This window comes from Sebastes umbrosus, chromosome 20 (genome assembly GCF_015220745.1).
Source record: "Sebastes umbrosus isolate fSebUmb1 chromosome 20, fSebUmb1.pri, whole genome shotgun sequence".
In the NCBI taxonomy this organism is placed as follows: Eukaryota; Metazoa; Chordata; class Actinopteri; order Perciformes; family Sebastidae; genus Sebastes; species Sebastes umbrosus.
In genome coordinates this window covers 27,454,158-27,474,025 of record NC_051288.1, presented here as the reverse complement: position 1 = coordinate 27,474,025, position 19,868 = coordinate 27,454,158, and the positions used below count along the sequence as shown (strand labels likewise).

At 40.3% G+C, this 19,868-nt stretch overlaps 1 protein-coding gene across 2 annotated transcripts in view; it reads left to right on the top strand.

Annotated features, from left to right (window-relative positions):
* The first annotated feature begins 498 nt into the window (after window positions 1-498).
* The window catches only part of atad1b (ATPase family AAA domain containing 1b), a 36,687-nt gene continuing 17,317 nt past the window's right edge, over window positions 499-19,868 (top strand). The window contains exons 1-10 of one of the 2 annotated variants that reach the window (XM_037754454.1): window positions 499-659; window positions 12,358-12,575; window positions 12,993-13,091; window positions 14,455-14,575; window positions 14,894-15,094; window positions 15,799-15,905; window positions 17,611-17,700; window positions 17,982-18,032; window positions 18,181-18,311; window positions 19,247-19,380. In XM_037754454.1, coding sequence (XP_037610382.1) covers window positions 12,402-12,575; window positions 12,993-13,091; window positions 14,455-14,575; window positions 14,894-15,094; window positions 15,799-15,905; window positions 17,611-17,700; window positions 17,982-18,032; window positions 18,181-18,311; window positions 19,247-19,367 — 1,095 coding nt within the window. In that variant the 5' untranslated portion in view covers window positions 499-659; window positions 12,358-12,401 and the 3' untranslated portion in view covers window positions 19,368-19,380. Of the gene's footprint in view, window positions 660-12,357; window positions 12,576-12,992; window positions 13,092-14,454; window positions 14,576-14,893; window positions 15,095-15,798; window positions 15,906-17,610; window positions 17,701-17,981; window positions 18,033-18,180; window positions 18,312-19,246; window positions 19,536-19,868 lie in introns of those variants that run through there. The other variant, XM_037754453.1, reaches the window with a different exon arrangement.

Below are 19,868 nucleotides of genomic sequence, written 5' to 3'. Positions count from 1 at the left end.
CTTTTTTTTTATTGAACAAATTCGAATTTACAAACAACATGGCTCATAGATCATTGCATTAGAGTAAAAGGACAAGGTGCATACAGAACAATAACAAATAACATGTAAAATTATACATGAAAATAATAATAAATTAAATTAAGGGCTATAGGGCTGTACCTGTTATTCATATGCTTCTATTATACTAAGAAGTTTCATTGCATTTTTGTTTTTCATGACTTTAAGGGCTTTTATATAAGAAAGAAACTCAGAATGAAACACATTAAACTTATAGGTTTCACTTTCATATACTTGGATTTGTGCAAATAAAATGTTCCAATAATGAGAATGTTGTTCACCAGAAAGTCATCTTTGTTATTGTCCATGACGAGTCCATAAACACCATAAACAATGTTCTTTTGAGAGCAGTTTGTGTTTATTTAGAAGCTGTTGTGTGTGACTGTAGCTCCTCTGTGTGACCTCCAGCCTGCAGGCGGCGCTACTGAGTCTGAAAGCTACAACTAAATGAAGAGTAGAAGAAGAACGAGCAGCAACCCGCTCCCGGCACCCCCGAAGAAGAAACCCAGGAAGTGCTCTGCTGCTGCGTGTCTACTGGAACACCGGACACCGGACACCGGACACCGGACACCGGACACCGTACCGACTACCGACTACCGGAGGTAAGCAGCGCCGCCACATCCCTCCCGTCAAACCAACAGTTCGTGTTGGTGTTCTTCTCCCGGTTTACCGGCGCGGTGTTACCGGAGGCTCTACCGGAGGAGAAGGTCAAGCTAATGCTAAGCTAAGCTAAGCTAACGCTAGCAGCTAGGCTACACGGTGCTTTCGGTTTTATAATGAGACACCGAGGAGCTGCTCCAGGACGCTCCAGGTTCGGTTCTGTTGTTCTCACTAGTTTAGTTTCAGTGTGTTGGTCCTGATCAGTCTCTATCATCAGTCTCTATCAGTCTCTATCAGTCTCTATCAGTCTCTATCATCAGTCTCTATCAGTCTCTATCAGTCTCTATCATCAGTCTCTATCATCAGTCTCTATCAGTCTCTATCATCAGTCTCTATCAGTCTCTATCAGTCTCTATCATCAGTCTCTATCATCAGTCTCTATCATCAGTCTCTATCAGTCTCTATCATCAGTCTCTATCATCAGTCTCTATCATCAGTCTCTATCATCAGTCTCTATCATCAGTCTCTATCAGTCTCTATCAGTCTCTATCATCAGTCTCTATCATCAGTCTCTATCAGTCTCTATCAGTCTCTATCATCAGTCTCTATCATCAGTCTCTATCATCAGTCTCTATCATCAGTCTCTATCAGTCTCTATCAGTCTCTATCATCAGACTCTATCATCAGTCTCTATCATCAGTCTCTATCAGTCTCTATCAGTCTCTATCATCAGTCTCTATCATCAGTCTCTATCATCAGTCTCTATCATCAGTCTCTATCATCAGTCTCTATCAGTCTCTATCAGTCTCTATCAGTCTCTATCATCAGACTCTATCATCAGTCTCTATCATCAGTCTCTATCAGTCTCTATCAGTCTCTATCATCAGTCTCTATCATCAGTCTCTATCATCAGTCTCTATCAGTCTCTATCAGTCTCTATCAGTCTCTATCATCAGACTCTATCATCAGTCTCTATCATCAGTCTCTATCAGTCTCTATCAGTCTCTATCATCAGTCTCTATCATCAGTCTCTATCATCAGTCTCTATCAGTCTCTATCAGTCTCTATCAGTCTCTATCATCAGTCTCTATCATCAGTCTCTATCATCAGTCTCTATCATCAGTCTCTATCAGTCTCTATCAGTCTCTAGCATCAGTCTCTATCAGTCTCTATCATCAGACTCTATCATCAGTCTCTATCATCAGTCTCTATCAGTCTCTATCAGTCTCTATCAGTCTCTATCATCAGTCTCTATCAGTCTCTATCATCAGTCTCTATCATCAGTCTCTATCAGTCTCTATCAGTCTCTATCAGTCTCTATCATCAGTCTCTATCATCAGTCTCTATCATCAGTCTCTATCAGTCTCTATCAGTCTCTATCATCAGTCTCTATCAGTCTCTATCAGTCTCTATCAGTCTCTATCATCAGTCTCTATCATCAGTCTCTATCATCAGTCTCTATCAGTCTCTATCATCAGTCTCTATCAGTCTCTATCAGTCTCTATCATCAGTCTCTATCATCAGTCTCTATCATCAGTCTCTATCAGTCTCTATCATCAGTCTCTATCAGTCTCTATCATCAGTCTCTATCAGTCTCTATCATCAGTCTCTATCATCAGTCTCTATCAGTCTCTATCAGTCTCTATCAGTCTCTATCATCAGTCTCTATCATCAGTCTCTATCATCAGTCTCTATCAGTCTCTATCAGTCTCTATCATCAGTCTCTATCAGTCTCTATCAGTCTCTATCATCAGTCTCTATCATCAGTCTCTATCAGTCTCTATCATCAGTCTCTATCAGTCTCTATCATCAGTCTCTATCAGTCTCTATCAGTCTCTATCATCAGTCTCTATCATCAGTCTCTATCATCAGTCTCTATCAGTCTCTATCAGTCTCTATCAGTCTCTATCATCAGTCTCTATCAGTCTCTATCAGTCTCTATCAGTCTCTATCATCAGTCTCTATCATCAGTCTCTATCATCAGTCTCTATCAGTCTCTATCATCAGTCTCTATCATCAGTCTCTATCATCAGTCTCTATCATCAGTCTCTATCAGTCTCTATCATCAGTCTCTATCATCAGTCTCTATCATCAGTCTCTATCAGTCTCTATCATCAGTCTCTATCAGTCTCTATCAGTCTCTATCAGTCTCTATCAGTCTCTATCATCAGTCTCTATCATCAGACTCTATCATCAGTCTCTATCATCAGTCTCTATCAGTCTCTATCAGTCTCTATCATCAGTCTCTATCATCAGTCTCTATCAGTCTCTATCATCAGACTCTATCATCAGTCTCTATCATCAGTCTCTATCATCAGTCTCTATCATCAGTCTCTATCATCAGTCTCTCTATCATCAGTCTCTATCATCAGTCTCTATCAGTCTCTATCAGTCTCTATCATCAGTCTCTATCATCAGTCTCTATCATCAGTCTCTCTATCATCAGTCTCTATCATCAGTCTCTATCAGTCTCTATCAGTCTCTATCATCAGTCTCTATCATCAGTCTCTATCATCAGTCTCTCTATCATCAGTCTCTATCATCAGTCTCTATCAGTCTCTATCAGTCTCTATCATCAGTCTCTATCATCAGTCTCTATCATCAGTCTCTATCATCAGACTCTATCATCAGTCTCTCTATCATCAGTCTCTATCAGTCTCTAGCATCAGACTCTATCATCAGTCTCTATCATCAGTCTCTATCAGTCTCTATCAGTCTCTATCATCAGTCTCTATCATCAGTCTCTATCATCAGTCTCTATCATCAGACTCTATCATCAGTCTCTCTATCATCAGTCTCTATCAGTCTCTATCATCAGTCTCTCTATCATCAGTCTCTATCAGTCTCTAGCATCAGACTCTATCATCAGTCTCTATCATCAGTCTCTATCATCAGACTCTATCATCAGTCTCTATCATCAGTCTCTATCAGTCTCTATCAGTCTCTATCATCAGTCTCTCTATCATCAGTCTCTATCATCAGACTCTATCATCAGTCTCTATTATCAGTCTCTAGCATCAGTCTCTATCATCAGTCTCTATCATCAGACTCTATCATCAGTCTCTATCAGTCTCTATCATCAGTCTCTCTATCATCAGTCTCTATCATCAGTCTCTATCATCAGACTCTATCATCAGTCTCTATTCTCAGTCTCTATCATCAGTCTCTATCATCAGTCTCTATCATCAGTCTCTATCATCAGACTATCATCAGTCTCTATCACCAGTCTCAGTCTCTATCAGTCTCTATCATCAGTCTCTCTATCATCAGTCTCTCATCAGTCTCTATCATCAGTCTCTCTATCATCAGTCTCTCTATCATCAGACTCTCATCAGTCTCTATCATCAGTCTCTCTATCATCAGTCTCTCTATCATCAGTCTCTATCATCAGTCTCTATCATCAGTCTCTATCATCAGTCTCTATCAGTCTCTATCATCAGTCTCTCTGTCATCAGTCTCTCTATCATCAGTCTCTATCATCAGTCTCTATCAGTCTCTATCATCAGACTCTATCATCAGTCTCTATCATCAGTCTCTATCATCAGTCTCTATCATCAGTCTCTATCAGTCTCTATCATCAGTCTCTCTATCATCAGTCTCTCTATCATCAGTCTCTCTATCATCAGTCTCTATCATCAGTCTCTATCAGTCTCTATCATCAGACTCTATCATCAGTCTCTATCATCAGACTCTATCATCAGTCTCTATCATCAGTCTCTATCATCAGTCTCTATCATCAGACTCTATCATCAGTCTCTATCATCAGTCTCTATCAGTCTCTATCATCAGACTCTATCATCAGACTCTATCATCAGTCTCTATCATCAGTCTCTATCATCAGTCTCTATCAGTCTCTATCATCAGTCTCTCTATCATCAGTCTCTCTATCATCAGTCTCTCTATCATCAGTCTCTATCATCAGTCTCTATCAGTCTCTATCATCAGACTCTATCATCAGTCTCTATCATCAGTCTCTATCATCAGTCTCTATCAGACTCTATCATCAGTCTCTATCATCAGACTCTATCATCAGTCTCTATCAGTCTCTATCATCAGTCTCTATCAGTCTCTATCATCAGTCTATCATCAGACTCTATCATCAGTCTCTATCATCAGTCTCTAGCATCAGACTCTATCATCAGTCTCTATCATCAGTCTCTCTATCATCAGTCTCTCTAGCATCAGTCTCTATCATCAGTCTCTATCATCAGACTCTATCATCAGTCTCTATCATCAGACTCTATCATCAGTCTCTATCAGTCTCTATCATCAGTCTATCATCAGACTCTATCATCAGTCTCTATCATCAGTCTCTAGCATCAGACTCTATCATCAGTCTCTATCATCAGTCTCTCTATCATCAGTCTCTCTAGCATCAGTCTCTATCATCAGTCTCTATCATCAGACTCTAGCATCAGTCTCTATCATCAGTCTCTATCATCAGACTCTATCATCAGTCTCTATCATCAGACTCTATCATCAGTCTCTCTATCATCAGTCTCTATCATCAGTCTCTATCATCAGTCTCTATCATCAGTCTCTATCATCAGTCTCTATCATCAGTCTCTATCAGTCTCTATCAGTCTCTATCAGTCTCTATCATCAGTCTCTATCATCAGACTCTATCATCAGTCTCTATCATCAGTCTCTATCAGTCTCTATCAGTCTCTATCATCAGTCTCTATCATCAGTCTCTATCAGTCTCTATCAGTCTCTATCATCAGTCTCTATCATCAGTCTCTATCAGTCTCTATCAGTCTCTATCATCAGACTCTATCATCAGTCTCTATCATCAGTCTCTATCATCAGTCTCTCTATCATCAGTCTCTATCATCAGTCTCTATCAGTCTCTATCATCAGTCTCTATCATCAGTCTCTATCATCAGTCTCTCTATCATCAGTCTCTATCATCAGACTCTATCATCAGTCTCTATCAGTCTCTATCATCAGTCTCTCTATCATCAGTCTCTATCAGTCTCTAGCATCAGACTCTATCATCAGTCTCTATCATCAGTCTCTATCATCAGACTCTATCATCAGTCTCTATCATCAGTCTCTATCAGTCTCTATCAGTCTCTATCATCAGACTCTATCATCAGACTCTATCATCAGTCTCTATTATCAGTCTCTAGCATCAGTCTCTATCATCAGTCTCTATCATCAGTCTCTATCATCAGTCTCTATCATCAGACTCTATCATCAGTCTCTATCATCAGTCTCTATCAGTCTCTATCAGTCTCTATCATCAGTCTCTCTATCATCAGTCTCTATCATCAGTCTCTATCATCAGACTCTATCATCAGACTCTATCATCAGTCTCTATTATCAGTCTCTAGCATCAGTCTCTATCATCAGTCTCTATCATCAGACTCTATCATCAGTCTCTATCAGTCTCTATCATCAGTCTCTCTATCATCAGTCTCTATCATCAGTCTCTATCATCAGACTCTATCATCAGTCTCTATTATCAGTCTCTATCATCAGTCTCTATCATCAGTCTCTATCATCAGTCTCTATCATCAGTCTCTATCATCAGACTATCATCAGTCTCTATCACCAGTCTCAGTCTCTATCAGTCTCTATCATCAGTCTCTCTATCATCAGTCTCTCATCAGTCTCTATCATCAGTCTCTCTATCATCAGTCTCTCTATCATCAGACTCTCATCAGTCTCTATCATCAGTCTCTCTATCATCAGTCTCTATCATCAGTCTCTATCATCAGTCTCTATCATCAGTCTCTATCAGTCTCTATCATCAGTCTCTCTATCATCAGTCTCTCTATCATCAGTCTCTATCATCAGTCTCTATCATCAGTCTCTATCAGTCTCTATCATCAGACTCTATCATCAGTCTCTATCATCAGTCTCTATCATCAGTCTCTATCATCAGTCTCTATCAGTCTCTATCATCAGATTCTATCATCAGACTCTATCATCAGTCTCTATCATCAGACTCTATCATCAGTCTCTATCAGTCTCTATCATCAGTCTCTATCAGTCTCTATCATCAGTCTATCATCAGACTCTATCATCAGTCTCTATCATCAGTCTCTAGCATCAGACTCTATCATCAGTCTCTATCATCAGTCTCTATCATCAGTCTCTCTATCATCAGTCTCTCTAGCATCAGTCTCTATCATCAGTCTCTATCATCAGACTCTATCATCAGTCTCTATCATCAGACTCTATCATCAGTCTCTATCATCAGTCTCTATCATCAGACTCTATCATCAGTCTCTATTATCAGTCTCTAGCATCAGTCTCTATCATCAGTCTCTATCATCAGTCTCTCTATCAGTCTCTATCATCAGTCTCTATCATCAGTCTCTATCATCAGACTCTATCAGACTCTATCATCAGACTCTATCATCAGTCTCTAACAGTCTCTATCATCAGTCTCTATCATCAGTCTCTAGCATCTCTCTATCATCAGTCTCTATCATCAGTCTCTCTATCATCAGTCTCTATCATCAGTCTCCATCAGACTCTATCATCAGACTCTATCATCAGTCTCTATCAGTCTCTATCATCAGTCTCTCTATCATCAGTCTCTCTATCATCAGTCTCTATCATCAGTCTCTCTATCATCAGTCTCTATCAGTCTCTATCATCAGTCTCTCTATCATCAGTCTCTATCATCAGTCTCTATCATCAGTCTCTATCATCAGTCTCTCTATCATCAGTCTCTATCAGTCTCTATCATCAGTCTCTATCATCAGTCTCTATCATCAGTCTCTATCATCAGTCTCTATCATCAGTCTCTCTATCATCAGTCTCTATCAGTCTCTATCATCAGACTCTATCATCAGTCTCTATCATCAGTCTCTATCATCAGTCTCTATCATCAGTCTCTCTATCATCAGTCTCTATCAGTCTCTATCATCAGTCTCTATCATCAGTCTCTCTATCATCAGTCTCTATCATCAGTCTCTATCATCAGTCTCTATCATCAGTCTCTATCATCAGTCTCTCTATCATCAGACTATCATCAGACTCTATCATCAGTCTCTATCATCAGTCTCTCTATCATCAGTCTCTATCATCAGTCTCTCTATCATCAGTCTCTATCAGTCTCTATCATCAGTCTCTATCATCAGTCTCTCTATCATCAGACTATCATCAGACTCTATCATCAGTCTCTATCATCAGTCTCTCTATCATCAGTCTCTATCATCAGTCTCTCTATCATCAGTCTCTCTATCATCAGTCTCTATCATCAGTCTCTCTATCATCAGTCTCTATCAGTCTCTATCATCAGTCTCTCTATCATCAGTCTCTCTATCATCAGTCTCTATCATCAGTCTCTATCAGTCTCTATCATCAGTCTCTATCATCAGTCTATCATCAGACTCTATCATCAGTCTCTATCATCAGTCTCTATCATCAGTCTCTATCATCAGACTCTATCATCAGTCTCTATCAGTCTCTATCATCAGTCTCTCTATCATCAGTCTCTCTATCATCAGTCTCTATCATCAGTCTCTATCATCAGTCTCTATCATCAGACTCTATCATCAGTCTCTATCATCAGTCTCTATCAGTCTCTATCATCAGTCTCTATCATCAGACTCTATCATCAGTCTCTATCAGTCTCTATCATCAGTCTCTATCAGTCTCTATCATCAGTCTCTATCATCAGACTCTATCATCAGTCTCTATCATCAGTCTCTAGCATCAGACTCTATCATCAGTCTCTATCATCAGTCTCTCTATCATCAGTCTCTCTATCATCAGTCTCTATCATCAGTCTCTATCACCAGTCTCTATCATCAGTCTCTAGCATCAGTCTCTATCATCAGTCTCTATCATCAGTCTCTATCATCAGTCTCTATCATCAGACTCTATCATCAGACTCTATCATCAGTCTCTATCATCAGTCTCTAGCATCAGTCTCTATCATCAGACTCTATCATCAGTCTCTAACAGTCTCTATCATCAGTCTCTCTATCATCAGTCTCTATCATCAGTCTCTATCATCAGTCTCTATCATCAGACTCTATCATCAGTCTCTCTATCATCAGTCTCTCTATCATCAGTCTCTATCATCAGTCTCTAACAGTCTCTAGCATCAGTCTCTAGCATCAGTCTCTATCATCAGTCTCTATCATCAGACTCTATCATCAGTCTCTAACAGTCTCTATCATCAGTCTCTCTATCATCAGTCTCTATCATCAGTCTCTAACAGTCTCTATCATCAGTCTCTATCACCAGTCTCTATCATCAGTCTCTATCATCAGTCTCTATCATCAGTCTCTAGCATCAGACTCTATCATCAGTCTCTAGCATCAGTCTCTAGCATCAGTCTCTAGCATCAGACTCTATCATCAGTCTCTAGCATCAGTCTCTAGCATCAGTCTCTATCATCAGTCTCTAGCATCAGACTCTATCATCAGTCTCTAGCATCAGACTCTATCATCAGTCTCTAGCATCAGTCTCTAGCATCAGTCTCTAGCATCAGACTCTATCATCAGTCTCTAGCATCAGACTCTATCATCAGTCTCTAGCATCAGTCTCTATCATCAGTCTCTAGCATCAGACTCTATCATCAGTCTCTATCATCAGACTCTATCATCAGTCTCTATCATCAGTCTCTAGCATCAGTCTCTATCATCAGTCTCTATCATCAGACTCTATCATCAGTCTCTATCATCAGTCTCTATCATCAGACTCTATCATCAGTCTCTATCATCAGTCTCTATCATCAGTCTCTAGCATCAGTCTCTATCATCAGACTCTATCATCAGTCTCTATCATCAGTCTCTAGCATCAGTCTCTATCATCAGACTCTATCACCAGTCTCTAGCATCAGTCTCTATCATCAGACTCTATCATCAGTCTCTATCATCAGTCTCTAGCATCAGTCTCTAGCATCAGTCTCTATCATCAGTCTCTAGCATCAGTCTCTAGCATCAGACTCTATCATCAGTCTCTAGCATCAGTCTCTAGCATCAGTCTCTCTATCATCAGTCTTTAGCATCAGTCTCTATCATCAGACTCTATCATCAGTCTCTATCATCAGTCTCTAGCATCAGTCTCTATCATCAGTCTCTAGCATCAGTCTCTAGCATCAGTCTCTAGCATCAGTCTCTAGCATCAGTCTCTATCATCAGTCTCTATCATCAGTCTCTAGCATCAGACTCTATCATCAGACTCTATCATCAGACTCTATCATCAGTCTCTATCATCAGTCTCTATCATCAGTCTCTCTATCATCAGTCTCTATCATCAGTCTCTATCATCAGTCTCTCTATCATCAGTCTCTATCATCAGTCTCTATCAGTCTCTATCATCAGTCTCTATCAGTCTCTATCATCAGTCTCTATCATCAGTCTCTAGCATCAGTCTCTATCATCAGTCTCTCTAGCATCAGTCTCTATCATCAGTCTCTAACAGTCTCTAGCATCAGTCTCTAGCATCAGTCTCTATCATCAGTCTCTAGCATCAGTCTCTCTAGCATCAGTCTCTATCATCAGTCTCTATCATCAGTCTCTAACAGTCTCTAGCATCAGTCTCTATCATCAGTCTCTAACAGTCTCTAGCATCAGTCTCTATCATCAGTCTCTATCATCAGTCTCTATCATCAGTCTCTAACAGTCTCTAGCATCAGTCTCTAGCATCAGTCTCTAACAGTCTCTAGCAGGTAGCAGGCTCGTCCCGCCAGACTCAGTTCAACATTTACAGTATTTCACTTTGTTCTGTTGTTGTGAGTTAGACTCAGCAGTCAGAGTTGATCTGATCATCAGGATCTCTTCAGCAGGTTCTGCTCTTCTGATCGGCTTCATTATAAACCTGTTAATTAACAAGTTTCTTGCTTCTTATTCTGAAGAACGAGCAGTTGGACCCTGACTGGAGATCAGGAAGTGTTCACCAGGAGCTGCTGGTTCATCCGGCTGGTCTCCGATATGAAGACTAGTTTAGTGTTTTAATTAGTTTACCACCAAGAAAACATCTCACCAAACTCCATTTAAACACCGTACGGTTTAACCATCCCTCGCTGCCTGCCAGAGAGTAAAGGCTGGTGGAACCTGACTGGAGATCAGGACGGATTCACCAGAAGCTGCTGGTTCATCCGGCTGGAGTAAACAATGAAGAGCAGTTTAGTTTGTGGTATCGGTGACAGTCAAAGACCTTCACTGAGGGGACGTCTCACCACAACCCTTTTTAAAACTCTGTCAATTCACAATTTTCTTCCTTTTGGCCAGAAATCCAGAGAGTTAGTGAAGATCTAAAACTATTAACCAGGAGCCTCTTCTCGATCCGGCTCCTATTCAACATGAGTCCTATCATGTATCGGTGACCGTCCAAAACCTGAACCTACGGTCCTCCACCGTCTTTCTACCGATGCCTAACCATCACCGTTACCCTAAATCCTCCTGATCTCAACCACGGAGGCAGCTGAGGAAATCCTCTCCCCAGACTCCATTTGAAAATCTCACCATTTAGCGTTTCTTTGCTTCTTGTCGAACAGACGAAGCTGGAGGAGCTTCTCTGGAGATCCTCAAAGATCCACCAGGAGCTGCTGGTCTGGAGCTGCTGGTCAGGAGCTGCTGGTTAGGAGCTGCTGGTCAGGAGCTGCTGGTCAGAGCTGCTGGTTAGGAGCTGCTGGTCAGGAGCTGCTGGTCAGAGCTGCTGGTTAGGAGCTGCTGGTCAGGAGCTGCTGGTTAGGAGCTGCTGGTCAGGAGCTGCTGGTTAGGAGCTGCTGGTCAGGAGCTGCTGGTCAGGAGCTGCTGGTCAGGAGCTGCTGGTTAGAGCTGCTGGTCAGGAGCTGCTGGTCAGGAGCTGCTGGTCAGGAGCTGCTGGTCAGAGCTGCTTGTTAGGAGCTGCTGGTCAGGAGCTGCTGGTTAGGAGCTGCTGGTCAGAGCTGCTGGTCAGGAGCTGCTGGTCTGGAGCTGCTGGTCTGGAGCTGCTGGTTAGGAGCTGCTGGTCAGAGCTGCTGGTCAGAGCTGCTGGTCAGGAGCTGCTGGTCAGGAGCTGCTGGTCAGGAGCTGCTGGTCTGGAGCTGCTGGTCAGAGCTGCTGGTCAGAGCTGCTGGTCTGGAGCTGCTGGTCAGGAGCTGCTGGTCAGAGCTGCTGGTTAGGAGCTGCTGGTCAGGAGCTGCTGGTTAGGAGCTGCTGGTCAGAGCTGCTGGTCAGGAGCTGCTGGTCAGGAGCTGCTGGTCAGGAGCTGCTGGTCTGGAGCTGCTGGTCTGGAGCTGCTGGTCAGAGCTGCTGGTCAGAGCTGCTGGTCAGGAGCTGCTGGTCAGGAGCTGCTGGTCAGGAGCTGCTGGTCAGGAGTTGCTGGTTAGAGCTGCTGGTCAGGAGCTGCTGGTCAGGAGCTGCTGGTCTGGAGCTGCTGGTCTGGAGCTGCTGGTCAGAGCTGCTGGTCAGAGCTGCTGGTTTGGAGCTGCTGGTCGGAGCTGCTGGTCGGAGCTGCTGGTCAGGAGCTGCTGGTCAGGAGCTGCTGGTCAGGAGCTGCTGGTCTGGAGCTGCTGGTCTGGAGCTGCTGGTCAGGAGCTGCTGGTCTGGAGCTGCTGGTCAGGAGCTGCTGGTCAGGAGCTGCTGGTCAGAGCTGCTGGTCTGGATCTGCACGTCGGTCCGGCTCTGATCCGATACCTTCCAAACTCTTATTCCAATAGAAAGATGTGAAATGAACTAGATTCTGTTAGTTTGAGACTCGATGACTCTCTGAGAACTTGTTGTTGTTGTTGTTGTTCCTCTGCAGCCCTGCGTCTACTTCCTGTGACCTCTGACCTCTGACCTCTGACCATGGTGCTGAGGGAGATCCCGGCTGAGAACATCGCCCGTCCTCTGGGCAGGAACGAGGTCATCGGCCTGCTCTTCCGACTCACCATATTCGGAGCCGTCACCTACTTCACCATCAAGTGGATGGTGGACGCCATCGACCCCACCAGGAAGCAGAAGATGGAGGCTCAGAAACAGGTGAGACCGGGAGGGGGCGGGGCTTAGAGTCTTCTGGTACAGGTGAGACCGGGAGGGGGCGGGGCTTAGAGTCATGTGGTACAGGTGAGACCGGGAGGGGGCGGGGCTTAGAGTCATGTGGTACAGGTGAGACTGGGAGGGGGCGGGGCTTAGAGTCTTCTGGTACAGGTGAGACCGGGAGGGGGCGGGGCTTAGAGTCATGTGGTACAGGTGAGACTGGGAGGGGGCGGGGCTTAGAGTCTTCTGGTACAGGTGAGACCGGGAGGGGGCGGGGCTTAGAGTCATGTGGTACAGGTGAGGCCGGGAGGGGGCGGTAGTAACTGATGGGATGGTAACCGATGGTAAATGATGTAACGTGGAGATGTCATCATGTGATGTCATCATGTGACTGACTGGTCTCCCTCCTACCCCCGTCAGGCGGAGAAGTTGATGCGTCAGATCGGAGTGAAGAACGTGAAGCTGTCTGAATATGAGATGAGCATCGCCGCTCACCTGGTCGACCCGCTCAGCATGCAGGTAACTACACACAAATACACACATACTCACAGTACTACTGATATTAATACAAAAGGTACAACTAAAAGTAGATTTACCGAAATTAAAATTAATATAGTATTTGTTACTTCAACAATATAGACATTATAAACTGTTATATTAATAATAAACTCCAGTTATAGATGATATATTAATAATAAACTCCAGTTATAGATGTTATATTAATAATAAACTCCAGTTATAGATGATATATTAATAATAAACTCCAGTTATAGATGTTATATTAATAATAAACTCCAGTTATAGATGATATATTAATAATAAACTCCAGTGAGAGATGATATATTAATAATAAACTCCAGTTATAGATGTTATATTAATAATAAACTGCAGTTTTAAATGATATATTAATAATAAACTGCAGTTATAGATGATATATTAATAATAAACTCCAGTGAGAGATGTTATATTAATAATAAACTGCAGTTATAGATGATATATTAATAATAAACTCCAGTGAGAGATGATATATTAATAATAAACTCCAGTTATAGATGATATATTAACAATAAACTCCAGTTATAGATGATATATTAATAATAAACTCCAGTGAGAGATGATATATTAATAATAAACTCCAGTTATAGATGATATATTAATAATAAACTCCAGTTATAGATGATATATTAATAATAAACTCCAGTGAGAGATGTTATATTAATAATAAACTGCAGTTTTAGATGATATATTAATAATAAACTGCAATTATAGATGATATATTAATAATAAACTCCAGTGAGAGATGATATATTAATAATAAACTCCAGTTATAGATGATATATTAATAATAAACTCCAGTTATAGATGATATATTAATAATAAACTCCAGTGAGAGATGTTATATTAATAATAAACTCCAGTTATAGATGATATATTAATAATAAACTCCAGTGAGAGATATTATATTAATAATAAACTCCAGTTATAGATGATATATTAATAATAAACTCCAGTGAGAGATATTATATTAATAATAAACTCCAGTTATAGATGATATATTAATAATAAACTCCAGTGAGAGATATTATATTAATAATAAACTCCAGTTATAGATGATATATTAATAATAAACTCCAGTGAGAGATGTTATATTAATAATAAACTCCAGTTATAGATGATATATTAATAATAAACTCCAGTGAGAGATATTATATTAATAATAAACTCCAGTTATAGATGATATATTAATAATAAACTCCAGTGAGAGATATTATATTAATAATAAACTCCAGTTATAGATGATATATTAATAATAAACTCCAGTGAGAGATGTTATATTAATAATAAACTGCAGTTTTAGATGTTGTATATGAATGTGTTGTAGATCACGTGGAGGGACATCGCCGGTCTGGACGAGGTGATCACAGAGTTGAAGGAGACGGTGATTCTACCTGTTCAGAAGAGACACCTGTTCCAGGGATCCAGACTGCTGCAGCCACCCAAAGGTAGGAAGGAAGGAAGGAAGGAAGGAAGGAAGGAAGGAAGGAAGGAAGGAAATAAATAGGGACAAACAAAGTAGTGAGAAAAGAAGGAAATAAAATGCATTGAGGGAGGAAGGAAGGATGGAGGAGTGAAGGAAGGAATGAATTAAGGGAGGAAGGATGGAGGAGTGAAGGATGGAAGGGAAAAAGGGGAGTAAGTAAGGAAATAAGTATGCAAGGAAGGAAGGGAGGTAGGAAGAAGCAGAGAGGGAGGGAAGGAAAGAAGGAAGTAAGGTAACATGGCGTACAGCACCATGTACTGACCCGTTGTCATGGTAACAGGTGTGTTGCTGTACGGGCCTCCGGGTTGCGGTAAAACGCTCATCGCCAAGGCGACGGCCAAGGAGGCGGGCTTTCGTTTCATCAACCTGCAGCCGAGCACGCTGACGGACAAATGGTACGGAGAGTCCCAGAAGCTCGCCGCCGCCGTCTTCTCGCTGGCCGTCAAACTGCAGCCGTCCATCATCTTCGTCGACGAGATCGGTGAGTGTTTACACGCACGACGGATCTGTCAATCACAGCTGCTGCGTCCAATCACGTGGTCTGAATGATGGTGGGGGCGGGGCCAAAGTCTGGATCACTTTCATGTGTTAAAAACAAACTAAACCTGAGAACAAAGCTGCAGCGATTACTCACTTCATGTAGCAGTGGATTAACAGAAAAATCATTTAAACACTATTTTGATTATCTATTTATTGTTTCAGTCATTATACAGCAAAAATTCCCCCAAAAAATGTCCCTTTTTTAAAATAATAATCTTCTGACATTTTTTCATATATTCTAATAATAATTTTCTGATATTTTACACATATGTCTGAATACTGGACAACAGGATAAAAAACAAGATAAATAAATGAATCTTCTAAAAACAAATGCATAGCGCGCTGTTGAGCCAATCATTATCACCGCAGGTCTATTGATCTGCTGGTATGATTATTAATAATGGGGATGAGTCCATATGCTGTTGAATCTGTGCTGAGACAACTTGTCTGAAACAAGTCGTTGTGTGAAACAGACTGAGTTTACAGCTGCATTAGATGCTGTTACCTTTAGACAGAGCTAGGCTAGCTGCTCCCCCTGATTCCAGTCTTTATGCTAAGCTAAGCTAACCAGCTGCTGGTATCAGTCTGAACATGTGACCGTCAGACAGGAAGTAGATGTTAACGAGTGACTCGGTGTGTTCACAGACTCGTTCCTGAGGAGTCGGTCCAGCTCGGACCACGAAGCCACTGCCATGATGAAGGCCCAGTTCATGAGTCTGTGGGACGGACTGGACACCGACATCCACTGCCAGGTAAACACACACCGTGCACACCAGTAAAGGACCAGTTCACCCAGATCACACACACACCGTGCACACCAGTAAAGGGCCAGATCACCCAAAATGATAAGTAAAATATGTGAAAAATATCAGAAAATTGTTAGCAATATTTGTGAAAAATATCAGAAAATTATAAGCAAAATATGTGAAAAAAAACATAAAAAATTATTAGTAAAATATGTGAAAAATGTCAGAAAACTATAAGCAGTATTTGTGAAAAATATCAGAAAAGTATTAAAATATGAAAAATATCAGAAAATTATTAGCAGTATTGTGAAAAATATCAGAAAAATATTATTAAAATATATGAAAAATATCAGAAAATTATTAGCAGTATTGTGAAAAATATCAGAAAATTGTTAGTAAAATATGTGAAAAATATCAGAAAATTATTAGCAGTATTTGTGAAAAATATCAGAAGAATATTATTAAAATATATGAAAAATATCAGAAAATTATTAGCAGTATTTGTGAAAAATATCAGAAAATTATCAGTAAAATATATGAAAGTTATTAGTAAAATATGTGAAATAAATCATAAAATTTAGTTAAATATCAGAAAATTATTAGTAAAATATCTGAAAATTTTCAGTAAAATATCTGAAAAATATCAGAAAGAATTATTAGCAATATGTGAAAAATATCAGAACATTTTAGTAATATGTGAAAAATATCAGAAAATTATAAGAAAAATATGTGAAAGTTATTAGTAAAATATGTGGGGAAAAAAAATTATTAGTAAAATATGTGGAAAATGTCAAAATTATTAGTAAAATATGTGAAAAATATCAGAAAAAAATATTAGTAAAATGTGAAAAATATCAGAAATTTATAAGCAAAATATGTGAAAAATGTCAGAAAACTATTAGCAGTATTTGTGAAAAATATCAGAAAATTATTATTAAAATATTAGAAAATTGTTAATAAAATATGTGAAATATATCAGAAAATTATTAGTAAAATATGTGAAAAATATCAGAAAAATATTATTAAAATATATGAAAAATATTAGAAAATTGTTAGTAAAATATGTGAAAAATATCAGAAAGTTGTTAGTAAAATATGTGAAATATATCATAAAAATTGGTAAAATATGTGATAAATATCGGAAAATTATTAGTAAAATATTTGAAAGATATCGGAAAAACTTTTAGTAAAATATGTAAAAAATATCAGAAAATTATAGGAAAAATATGTGCAAAAGAATTATAAGTAAAATATGTGAAAAATGTCAGAAAACTATTAGCAGTATTTGTGAAAAATATCAGAAAATTATTAGTAAAATATGTGAAATATATCAGAAAATTATAAGCAAAATATGTGAAAATTATTATTAAAATATATGAAAAAAATCAGAAAATTGTTAGTAAAATGTGAAAAATATCAGAAAATTATCAGAAAATTATTAGCAAAATATGTGAATTATTATTAAAATATGTGAAAAATATCAGAAAATTATTAGTAAAATATGTGAAAATGTCAGAAAACTATCCGCAGTATTTGTGAAAAATATCAGAAAATTATTAGTAAAATATGGCCATCGCCATCTTGGTTTTTGGTCGTCGTACTAACAATACTTTTAATAATACTACTAATAAGTTTTAGTTTATAATATTACTGGTGTGTGTGTGTGTGTGTGTGTGTGTGTGTGTGTGTGTGTGTGTGTGTGTGTGTGTAGGTGATCATCATGGGGGCCACTAATCGTCCTCAGGACCTGGACTCTGCTATTCTGAGGAGGATGCCCACCAGGTTCCACATCAACCAGCCCGTACGTGCACACACACACACACACACACACACACACACACACACACTGTCTGTATCCGTGTCTGTTGTGAAACAGAGTTTAAGGCAGCCGTTGCTGCTACAGTCCAGCAGGTTAGACATTAATCAGTTGGATCATTTCATCTGTTTCCTGTCATCTGATTTATGATATCCTGCCTGTATTTCAAAATAAGAGCATGTGTTTGTCCACGGTCACAGATGGGCTGAGTGTGTGTTTTTATAATGTAACTGTGTGTGTGTGTGTGTGTTGTGTTGTTCCTGCAGAGTGTGAGGCAGAGAGAGTCGATCCTCAAACTCATCCTGGAGAACGAGAGCGTGAGTTCACCTCAAACACATCACGACCACTTCACTGACTCTCTGGAAAATAGAGACTTCACTCACCTCAGAAGCCTTCAGAGACACGTCTCCTCTGATCACCTGTCTGTCTGTCTCTCTGATCACCTGTCTGTCTGTCTCTCTGCAGGTCGACCCGTCAGTTGACCTCGTTGACGTTGCCAAGGAGACCGACGGTTTCTCAGGAAGTGACCTCAGAGAGATGTGTCGCGACGCCGCTCTGCTCTGCGTCCGAGACTTCGTCCACGCTCAGAACGACAGGTACCTGTCTCTCTGTCCGTCTGTCTCTCTACCTGTCTGTCTCTCTACCTGTCTGTCTCTCTACCGGTCTCTCTCTGTCCGTCTCTCTCTCTCTACCTGTCTGTCTCTCTACTTGTCTCTCTCTCTACCTGTCTGTCTCTCTACTTGTCTCTCTCTCTACCTGTCTGTCTGTCTACCTGTCTGTCTCTCTACCTGTCTGTCTCTCTACTTGTCTCTCTCTCTCTACCTGTCTGTCAGTCTACCTGTCTCTCTCTCTACCTGTCTGTCTCTCTACCTGTCTGTCTGTCTACCTGTCTGTCTCTCTACCTGTCTGTCTCTCTACTTGTCTCTCTCTCTACCTGTCTGTCTCTCTACTTGTCTCTCTCTACCTGTCTGTCTGTCTACCTGTCTCTCTCTCTACCTGTCTGTCTCTCTACCTGTCTGTCTGTCTACCTGTCTGTCTCTCTACCTGTCTGTCTCTCTACTTGTCTCTCTCTCTACCTGTCTGTCTCTCTACTTGTCTCTCTCTACCTGTCTGTCTCTCTACTTGTCTGTCTCTCTACCTGTCTGTCTCTCTACTTGTCTCTCTCTCTACCTGTCTGTCTTTCTACTTGTCTCTCTCTCTACCTGTCTGTCTCTCTACCTGTCTGTCTCTCTCTGTCTGTCTCTCTACCTGTCTGCCTGTCTGTCTGTCTACCTGTCTGTCTCTCTACCTGTCTGTCTCTCTACTTGTCTCTCTCTCTACCTGTCTGTCTCTCTACCTGTCTGTCTCTCTCTGTCTGTCTCTCTGTCTGAGTCTTCATTATTATTTTGATAAAACGAACAGCAAAAAGAAAATGATTCATATAACATGTTCTAATAATATAATTATTAGAACATGTTTGATCATTGGAGCACATTTATATTTATATTTATATTTATATATATATATGTCTGTCTCTCTCTGTGTCTCTCAGTCCATCAGAAGACTTCATCCGTCCGATCCATCAGACCGACCTCCAGAAGGCCATCGGGAAGATGAAGAAATCCAAGATGGCGGGTGGTCATGGCGCTCTGTTGCACGCTGCCTTGGACTGAACACACACACACACTGATCACATGACGATCACATGACGACCTCAGCCTGCAGTGGAGGGTTTGATTCCGACCCGACCGACCGGTTCATCAGCTCAGCCGTACGTACCTTTTGTTGTTGTTTTTTGGATCAGCTGATGTCGGACGTTAATAAACAAACCCTCAACCTGACCTCTGATTGGCTGCTGCTTTCTACTGTAAATAACATCAAGGAGTACTACATTACCCATGATCCTCAGCAGCTGTGACATCAGACCGCTCTACATACAAACCTGAGCTTTTATTGTGAAAATCCTCCCTCCCACAGGTCAGTTATTTCCTGATAGTTTCACAGGACGTTCCCTGGAAAGAACCGTAACATTAGCTGTTAGTTAACGGTATTCTATTAGATATGTACTCCCATTTAGATGAAGAATAGATATATATATATATATATATATATATATATATATATATATATATATATATTTTTTTTTTTTTTTAAAAATAAGTACAAAATGTATT